Source organism: Cebus imitator, unplaced genomic scaffold (genome assembly GCF_001604975.1).
Source record: "Cebus imitator isolate Cc_AM_T3 unplaced genomic scaffold, Cebus_imitator-1.0 Scaffold364, whole genome shotgun sequence".
NCBI lineage: Eukaryota > Metazoa > Chordata > Mammalia > Primates > Cebidae > Cebus > Cebus imitator.
In genome coordinates this window covers 265272-275905 of record NW_016107679.1, presented here as the reverse complement: position 1 = coordinate 275905, position 10634 = coordinate 265272, and the positions used below count along the sequence as shown (strand labels likewise).

Below are 10634 nucleotides of genomic sequence, written 5' to 3'. Positions count from 1 at the left end.
ATTAATTTATATTATATATAAAATATATATACATATATAAATTTTTATATATATATATATGTATATATATAAAAATTCTTACAAACCAAAGAATATATATGAAACACACTGGAATAATTTCCTGTGGTAAAAAAAGGTGAATGAGACTGGAGAATGTGGATAAAACAGAATAAATAAATAAGACAAATCAGAGAGGCGTTTTAGGTGAGGAATCTAATCAATTCAACCCCCTCTAAGTAAAAGTAAATAAATTATTAAATGAAAAAATTCTTTTCTGTCTAAATTGTTTATTTTCATTCCTTGAACCTCACTTCCAATTTCACCTTGCCTACAGAAGTTTATCCTAATGTAACATATTTTTGTTTGACAGATTTTGTATTATCATCATTAGATGTCTTTACAACAAAATATTTATAGCTATTGAAATTAAAACTTTTCTCTTGTGACTATGAAGCTTTAAGGGCTCAAAATTTTCTGCATTGAGATCTAATTTCTATTATCATCAACACATATTTGATCAAAATGTTAAATGTTATGAATATTAATAATTTTTAAACATGAAAGATGAAAATTTATTGGAAATGTGTTTCTTAATGAGATGGATATGGCTCTTTTTTTCAAATTATTCATGAATCTGAGGAAGTACATGACATGGTCAGAATAATTCTGTATGATAGAATTCAGCATCAATTCCATTTCCATTTTTCAGTTTTTTGTAGCTTATAAGGGCTAAGGAATCTTGTTCGTATAAGTAAATCAATGGGAATGGAACAGTTTTGTTACAGCAATGTCATTTCACTCCTTGACCTGATTTACATGGCAAAAATTACTTAGTTTTGATTATCAGCTATTAGCTTTAGTAGAGCCTCCTTCAATTTTGTTGAAAGCAGAACATTTGATACCACCTTATTTGCAAAATGTTTTTAGTCATAGCAGTTCCATCAGGTGTCAATGTTCCCAATCATTCTTTTATTTAACACCATAGAGGGTTTCACCCCTGGGACAATGGACTATATTCATGATGAGTGAGTGGTAGCCTTAAAAGAGGAAGTGTTTCAGGGGAACCCCAAGAGCCTTGCCTGGCAGGCACATTCTCAGGCTCGTCGATTTGGGGAAGATGAGGATCTAGAAACTCACTTCCTAAAACTGCCTGTGCCCGTATATCCCTTGAAAAGTCTTTGTGATCCCCAAATATCCCAGTTTGATGACCATCACTAATACTAGGAACAAATCTCTCCACAACTGAGAAATCTGTGGTCTAGATGAGGAGTAGGCAGAGTGCCTCCCCGCGAATGGGAGACAGTCCCCAGCTTCAGAGAATGGGCAGAAGGCCTGGCCCATTAATACAGCCTTCAGGCAGAGATCAATAAAAACAGAGGTGGGTGATTTAGGGTTGCAGAGATTTAAGTACATCAAGGTATCCTAAGAATGTACAGCCTTATATTAAGGGAATTCAGACTAACTTCAGTGTTCTAGAGTTCCTCCCAGCTGCTGCCTGGTTATAGGAAATGTAATAAAGATAGAAAACGGTTACATCTAGGCCAGTGGCTTTGCTGGTGATTCGTTGATGGTTGAGGTGTGAGGAGGTCACTGTCCCTGTAACAACTGAGGGTCTTTTAACCAGATCTTTGGACACTTTTTATATGCCAGGTAGCATGCTCAGTTCTTTATGTTCATTACTTCTCATAATGTTGACAACAATCCTGTGTGGTAGGTACTACTATTGTTCTTCTTTTACAAATAAGCAAAATGTGAGGTTATGAAAGGCAAAATAACCTGCCTAAGGACAAGGGTGTACACAATATTCATCCTCATGTCCAGTCCCTCTAGCTTGCCCTTCTTTGTAACAGATCATAAAGTCAAACAGTTTCCGCCAAGGTTAATGGTTTTTCGGGACCCAAATCCACAGACCCTCTAGAAGACAGAACAGACCATCTGAAGTCCAATGTGTGGGAGGGGAGAGGCCAGAGAAATACTGGCATCGTTTATCTCAGAGCACTCAATGAAGCCTGGAGACCCTAAGCCAAAGAACAAGCAAAATCTATCTTTTGTAGTTGTATGTGTTTCCCCAAATGGCCTTTTCTAGAACAAACAAGATTGTGAAGATTCCCTTTATATTTAGATTTTTGACTTGTGCTAGGGTGTAGAGAGGCCTGAATTCAGAGGAATGGGGACAGCTGTAGGCTTCATGGGACTCTCTTTGGCTACCCACTTGCCTTCTCTGGATCTCAGCTACTTCACCTGCACTTGAGCAGTGTTTTCCACATAAATAGGGCTTGCACTTGAGCAGAGTTTTCCAAACTTGTAACTTCCCCCCTCCCACACTCCTTGACACAGTCTTGCTCTGTCGCACAGGCTGGAGTACAATGGCTCAACCTTGGCTCACTGCAACCTCCTTCTCCCGGGTTGTTGGAGCTATTCTCCTGCCTCAGCCTCCCAAGTAGCTGGGATTACAGGAGCCCACTACTATGCCTGGCTAATTTTTGTATTTTTAGTAGAGACGAGGTTTCGCCATGTTGGCCAGGCTGGTCTTGAACTCCTGACCTCTTGATCCACCCTCCTCGGCCTCCCAAAGTGCTGGGCTTACAGGCGTGAGCCACGCCTTGTAACTTTTTATAATCCAAAGTAAAAAAAAAAATCTTATACCGTGACCCAATACACACACACACACACACACACACACACACACACCCACACACACACGCACACACCCACACACACACACCCCCACCCCAGAAATGAGTTTTGTGGTACTCAGTGCTACTCTGTGATGTCTTCTAATCCACTCTATCCTCTTCTATTCATTATTTTTTAAAGGGTAGGAGACATGCATCTGGTTGCTACTCACTAAATCGATATTTTAATCCATTAATGGGTGGCAAACCATGGTTTTAAAAACTCTGGATTCAGGATATGAACTATTGAAAAAGAGTACCTTAATAATCAAGTCAGGCATGTTCCATGAGAGAATTATGAATTAGGCCAAGCTTATTTTTCACACCCTCCCACATTTTAAGGAAGAATTTTCCTGGCTTCCTCCAGTCCCATTTTATTCCTGCAGCTTCTACCCCCCTTTCACTTTTACTTCAGCTACTTTGTACTCAGATGTCATAAATTATTTCTGAGCAGATCTCTACCCAAAGTCTTCTTTTGTTTTCTTTGAAATAGCTCTGTCTCCTTTTGTTTTCTTTGAAATAGCCCTGTCTCCTTAAAAGCATCCTCCTTGTTTTTGTTTAAGCTACCTTTAATGGGTTTCTGTGACTTGCAGGTCCTCTGTTGGAGAGATGCTCCCATGGACTGTAGTCTCGACACCACTCACCTTTGACTTTCAGAGTTAGGTACTTGTAGTCCCAGGCGACCCCATAGATGATTATGCATTGGTACTGTCCTTCGTCCCTCACTTGGACTTGACGTATATGGAACAAGGCCGTCCCTAGGGACAGCTGCTCCTCCAGCAAAGTCACTCTTTCACGGTGTGAGGATGTATCATTTTCCACCTTCTGCAAACTGGCTGTTATTGCTCCAACGTTCACATGACTTCCAGTATCAAAGTTGCATTCCAGGGTCACATTGCTGCCATGCTCTACTATGTACAATTCCTTAGGGACTGTCACTGTGAATAAAGCTGAAAAGAAAACAAGACATAGCTTTCCCCTCCAAACATTCCCTCCTGTGCTACTGACTGCCCTTTGCTACTCTCTGGGCACTCCAGCTTCTGGTGGACAGCACTGCTTGCTCTTAGAGGCCTCTCCCTCCTCCAGTCCCTGATCCCCCAAGCCCTGCAGTCATTCCAGGTCATCTGTCATATAAGAACAAAATGCTTCCTTATGACTTCCCTACCATCAAGGTCTGAGCTCTTGTTACTTAATTACCTTCACATCCTATTCTCCAGGTTCATTTTCTTCAATGCATATCTTTTCCTGTCAAATATCACTTCTTCTCACCAGTGATAGCAATAATAACTATTACTTGTTGAGTTCTTACAATTGTCAGACACTCTGCTAACACATTGTCTCACTGAGTCTTCCCAGAAGCCAGCAAGGTAAATAATAATATTCTATCCTCTTTTCAGAAAACAAAATTGAGGCACAAAAAGCTTACGTAACTTACCCAATATTGCACAGCCAGAATCAGATCAGGTGTTTCTAACCACCACATCATACAAGCCCACTGTAGATGCTTTCTATTTTCTAACAATAAAGGGAAAGGAAAAATGGAACTGATAGCTAATGTATACCTGCTATGTTCCATCCCAGGCACTGTGCTAGGTACTTTAAAACTGCATTGCTTCATACTGAAAACATGACCATGAAACATGTTTTGTCATTATGGTTATATAGTTGAGGAAACTGGCTCCAAGCAGCTCACTTCAGGACATACAGTTAGTAAAGTTAAAAATCAGAGCCAGTCAGATGTTTGACTTCAAAATCCATAGTTTCCACTCACTGTTTACCAAAATGTGAGGGACGCACCACTAGCAGTATGTAAGATGATTTTAGATGAGGCAAAATCAAAGCCTAAAGGGAGTTAAATTATTCAGAGAGGAATTTATTCCCTTTTCAATTCTGTTCTAATTCTTCAATTGTATATAATTTGCTACTAGACTTCCACACCTCTAACATTGGCTATTTTTCCTTTTTAATCAAACAGGAAGCTTCCAGCTAGATAACAGTGTCTGGGTAGAATTTGATAACACTACTTTATTTTCACTGCATTTATTTTTCTTCCTATTCTCCATTTACCAGTGCAAATGATACTGTTTTTCATCTACCACAGGGGTATATGGTTTTATTTTTTAAAAGTTGAATTGATTTAAATAGTTCTATAAAAAATAGCAGAAGGTGGCCAAACATGACAAAACTAGTGAAGGTAGTATTTGGATGAATAAAGTATGAAAAACAACAAAATTAGGCTGCTTCCATCATTAGTGAATGGGTATTCATTATGATGGAGGTATGGGAAAATGTTGAAGCAGTTTCTGAATAATCACAGATGATTAGATCAAAGTATGTTCAGTAGAGCTTGCTTCATTCACTTATTCATTTATTCAGTCATATCATTCATTCAACAAATATTTTGGGGCTTATTCTAAGCATTAGCTATTCAAGAAATTGTTTGCATATATGGAAGAGCATAGGATCAAGTGATAGGTAAGCCTGGGTTCAAATGCTGACTTCCAGGGTTAGGAAAGCTTTGACTGTGATTCCATCTTTTACTCTCTATAAGCCTCAGCCTGTTTATCTATCAAATGAGATTGGATTCTACCTCTCAGTATTGTTGTGAGGCTGGATGAGGTGATACATGTGAAGTCCCTGGATCTGGCAGGCAGTTGGCACTCAGCAAATGTTCATTCCTTTCTTTTGTACGTATGTTAATTCTTGGAAAAGTGGTAATTCTTATGTGGAATGCATGGCCAATCTTTATCCTCCAGGATATTTTACTAATCAGGACAGCCAATTCTCTGATCAGATTTCACAGTATAAGTAACTTGGGTTTTCTGTTGCTTGGATGACTGTCATTGCAGTTGTCCTCTGACTCAAGTTTTTCTTATCAGTATCCTGCAAGTCTTTGAAGGCAAAGACCAGGTTGAGTTTGCTTTGATATCTGCAGTACCTAGCACATATCAAGTTCTAGTGAAGAGTTTGGCAAATAAATGACAGGCGGAGAGAGAGGGAGCAAGGAAGGATGACCCTGGCTATATATTCTCCTCTGCTTTCCTTTCATCAAACTGCAACTTGCCTGTGATCACACAAATTGGCATTCTTAATTGCCACACAGCACACTTGATAGTAATAGGCACAAACTTTATTTCAAATGACTGACATTTATATCAAATGTCATTTATAGATTACATTTATAGATTGTCTCTGTTCCATTTTAACCATGGCTAGAACATTAATGTGCCTTTCTACAGAGAGGAGTTCATGTATTCCCAGCATTCTTTTGTGCAGGAGAGGGGCAGGGGCAGGGCTATAAGGTGTGTGTATGTGTGTAAAACAATGTTAATCACATCTGCAGTTGCTGGACCAGGTTGCAAAGACCCTGGAATAATACATGTAAAAAGAGATTTCCTGTATGATTCTCCTTTTTTTTTTTTTCAATCCACTGCACACTTGGAATAGCTCTCACCTCAGAATCCCATAATGGGACCCTCTTAAGGGCAGATCCCTTGACGATGGAAGCCATCCTTAAATACTTGAGTTATTAAGTCCCTTATAACTTAATGCAGAGCCACGTGATACCAAATCCAGTCTGCCCTTGAAGAAGAATATCCAACTATTCATCAAATATGTAGTAACCATTTTCGATGTGCCAAGTTCAGGAATTACCTACTACTTTTACTCTTCTGTATTACTTATCTTGTTTAATTACATGTGATAAACAGGGAAGAAAATGGGGCTTACATGGTAGGTTAGCTGCTGAGTCTGCATAACAACAAGAATTAAATAGAAGACTTTGGGTAGAGGCTCTGTTGAATCTATTTAGCAAATTTATTTACCGAACTGTGCTTTCTTCTCATGAGAGAGGGAATACATGCAACTTCCTCTGGAACTCCCCTTAGCTTACAGCAGAACTTCCCTCTGTACTCTCTGGGTCTTTAATTAAAGTCAATTTGCTTCCTGTTTCTCCTGTCTGCTTTGTAAGATTATGTGCCAGGAGTGATAGGCATAAAATATGCTACTTGTCAGAGAGGTGACATTTTTCAGCTAATATTTACAAGAGGAAAGAGCAATTAGCAAACATGAGTCATGTGTCTGAATAGCTCAGAATAACTAGAAGATTAATTGTTAGTTGGTCTAATTTTGCCCCAGGTAAAGTTTTAAGACATGTAAACTTTGAGTTGGAATATTCCATGTAAAATAAGGAGTTTAGGAAATGCAGTACATTTTTGAAATCCTGAAACATTCTTGCTTATAAGTTACAGAGGCAATCAAAACACTGTTGCAAACAATTCTGTGAAGAGGCTTTTCTGAAGCCCAGCTGCAAATTAGATTCACTAAGCAGACGGCCTCAATCGTAGCTAATATTGGCATCACCTGTAGGCTTTTAAAACACACTAATGCCCAGGCACTACTTTAGATCTGTTTGAATTAAATTATTTTGGGGATGAGGTCAGCATCGTTAAAAAGTTTTCTTTTCCTGGGAGCTTCTAATGTGCAGACAGTATTTGGAACCATTAGTTACACAGTTTAACATTTGCACTTGCAAACATCTTTTACCATCTTGCCATTCAAAGTATTGTCCTCAGCTTCACCTGGAAGCTAGGTAGAAGTATTATTTCAGGCCTTCCCCAGACCTAGGGAATCAGGATCTGTATTTTAACAAGCTCACAGTGATTTACATGCACATTAATATTTAGAAATAGAGTTATAACACTGGTCTGTATTTGGACTGTTACTGGAAAGTAGAGTAATAGTTGATATTTCTTAAACACAATAAGTTAGACACTGGGCGAGCCGATCATTTCATTTGATGCTCCCAACAACTCTGCAAGGTAGATCTTGCTATCCACATTTTACAGATGGGGAAACTGAGGCTTAAAGAAGTGACACAGCTTGCCCAAGGTCAAAGAATGGAATTCAAATTCATCCCTGTATCTTCAATGCATATTTATTTCTGTGCTACCAATGACTGCAGTTATGACTGTATATCCACTGGCATGCATACACTACATCCATGAATGAATGTTTTGGTTTTTTAGCTGTATGCTAGGGAAAAGATGTTTTGTTTTCTGTTTTACATGCCACATGGTTACTAAATTAAGCTGCAACCTAGCATTGAGCTCCTGAGGGTATTAGATAAAGGAGAAAACTAGAAGGTTTCCACAACTACAAAATTAAGCAGACCACACAAGATTTCCATTCATTTGGGGCCCTTAACTGAACTAAAGGGCAAAAGACTTGACAAAAGCATGAAAAATACATACATGCAGGTCCTTTGCTAGATTAGAACACCTAACTTGATGCATTTCCAATATGTTGGAGTGTTATTTAAAATTCTTGAGGGAGCTTTGCATTTTATTGCAACCAGATATCAATGGGTGTCAGCACCTGTCACATGTTCAGGAAACACACAACAAATCATTTGCATTACCTCCCAAGATAGCTTCCTCTTTAAGCTAAGTTTATATTTTATCACCCACATTTAACAACAGAAGTGTAAGTTTTTTTCAGACTTGCCACATAACGTACTTTAGAAGTAAGGGTGGGGTAGGGGGTGCTTTATATGGCCACATTCTTCAGAAAACTCTGAAGTTCCTGTTTAGGACAAAATCCTGCTCTACGCACCTGACTCATGCTCTGCTCAGTGTAGGAGCACTGCATGGAGACACATCTTAGCATAGAAATCCTTTCCCAAACCTGATTCTTCTCCTTTGTATGTCTCAGCAGACAGCAGAAGTAGTTTTGGAGTTGCAGACAGGCCAAGTGGAGTAACCTAAGCTGAAGTCTGTGCCCCAGAATGACCTCAGGCATCACCATGGTCATTGTGGCCCCCTGATTTTCATCTACCTCTGGAGTACGAAGAGAGAAGAAAATATGAATGAAAAAAGAAAGACCTGTGTTGCTGCTTCCTGTAAGACATGACAAGGTATAAAAAATATTTCTGGGTTGGTACTGGCACAATGGCTCATACCTGTAGTCCCAGCACTTTCGAAGGGTGAGGTGGGTGGATCATGAGGTCTGGAGATTGAGACCATCCTGGCCAACATGGTGAAACCCAATCTCTACTAAAACAAAAAACTAGCCAGTCATGGTGGCGTGCACCTGTAGTCCCAGCTACTTGGGAGACTGAGGCAGGAGAATCGTTTGAACCCAGGAGGTGGAGGTTGCAGTGAGCAGAGATCATGCAACTGCACTCCAGCCTGGAGATGGAGTGAGACTCCATCTCAAAAAAAGGGAAAAGAAAAAGAAAAAATATTTCTGGGTTATAAGATATCCATAGATTTTGAAATAAAAATGTAAGAAAAAAAACAAACATAAGTGTGATCTTTGCAAAAGGATGTACACACAGATCAATGGAACAGATAGCCCAGAAACAGATGCATATAAATATGACTGATTTTGATGAAGATTCAAAGGCTACTGAATGGAGAAAGGATCAGTTTTTTAACAAATGGGGCCAGAACAACTGAACATGCACATGTAAAACTAAAATGAGCTCAACCTATATATCATACCTTATGTAAAAATTAAAATGGAAAAATGGATTATAAACCTTACATATAGAATGTACAACTACAAAATGTGTAGAAGAAAACATAGAAGACAGTCTTTTTAGATCTTGAGTTATGCAAAGAGGTTTTAGATGTGATACCAAAAGCATGATCCATAAAGGAAAAAAATTGATTAATCGAACTTCATCAAAATTAAAATATTTGCTCTGCAAAAGACACAGTTAAGAAAACGAAAAGACAAGTTACAGATGTCAAAAAAATTGAAAATCAATATCTGATAAAGAACTTGTGTCTTGAACTCCAGCACTTTGGGAGGCTGAGGTGGGTGGGACACTTGAAGTCAGGAGTTCAAGACCAGCCTGGCCAGCATGGTGAAACCCCAGATCTAGTAAAAATACAAACATTAGTCAGGCATGGTGGTGCATACCTGTAATTCCAGCTACTCGGGAGGCTGAGGCTGGAGAATCGCTTGAACCCGGGAGGCAGAGGTTGCTGTGAGCCAAGTTCGCACCACTGCACTCCAGGTCCACAGAGTGAGACTCCAACTCAAAAAAAAAAAAAAAAAAAAAAAACACAAAAAAAAAAAAAAAAAAAAGAAGAACTTTTAAAACCTTACAATAAGAAAATAAACAATAATTGCTTACTATTACAATAACGAAGGGTGAAATGATTTGAATGTCACCAAAGAAGATATACAATAAGTACATAAAAACATAATTAAGGCCAGGTGCAATGGCTTATGCCTGTAATCCCACTTTGGGAGGCTGAGATGAGAGGATCGATTGAGTCCAGGAGTTTGAGACCAGCCTGGGAAACACAAGGAGACCCCATCTCTACAAAATTAAAAAAAAAAAAAAATTAGCCAGGCATGGTGGCATGGCCTGTGGTCCCACCTACTCCAGAGGCTGAGGCAGGAGAATTGCTTGAGCCTGGGAAGTCAAGGCTGCAGTGAGCTATGATTTTACCACTGCATTCCAATCTGGGCAACACAGTGATACCCTGTCTCAAAAAAGAAAAAATATATATATATATATATATATAAATATACAAAAATATTATGTATATTATATATAAAATTATATATTAAAATATATAAGTATATGTATACTTAATATCATTAGTCGTTAGGAAAGTGCAAATTAGAACCACTTCTAAACACCTATTAGAATGACTTAAGAAAAGAGCTGGGTGCAGTGGCTCACACCTGTAATCCCAGCTTTGGGAAGCCAAGGTGGGTGGATCATCTGAGGTCAGGAGTTTGAGACCAGCCTGGACAACATGGCAAAACCCCATCTCTACTAAAAATACAAAAAATTAGCCAAGCATGAGTGGTGGGTGCCTATAATCCCAGCTACTTGGGAGGCTGAGGCAGGAGAATTGCTTGAACCCAGGAGGGGGACATTGCAGTGAGCCAAGATCACACCATTGCACTCCAGCCTGGGTGACAGAGTGAGACTGT

The 10634-nt window shown here is 39.1% G+C and overlaps 1 protein-coding gene and 1 long non-coding RNA gene across 4 annotated transcripts in view; one reads left to right on the top strand and one right to left on the bottom strand.

The window, feature by feature from the left end:
• The window catches only part of PDCD1LG2 (programmed cell death 1 ligand 2), a 59925-nt gene that overhangs the window by 32814 nt on the left and 16477 nt on the right, over window positions 1-10634 (bottom strand). For both annotated transcript variants that reach the window (XM_017506859.2, XM_017506858.2), the window contains exon 3: window positions 3320-3625. In XM_017506859.2, coding sequence (XP_017362348.1) covers window positions 3320-3625 — 306 coding nt within the window. The remainder of the gene's footprint in view (window positions 1-3319; window positions 3626-10634) is intronic.
• The window catches only part of LOC119468000, a 67395-nt gene continuing 65220 nt past the window's right edge, over window positions 8460-10634 (top strand). For both annotated transcript variants that reach the window (XR_005196636.1, XR_005196635.1), the window contains exon 1: window positions 8460-8589. This is a non-coding gene — a long non-coding RNA (uncharacterized LOC119468000). The remainder of the gene's footprint in view (window positions 8590-10634) is intronic.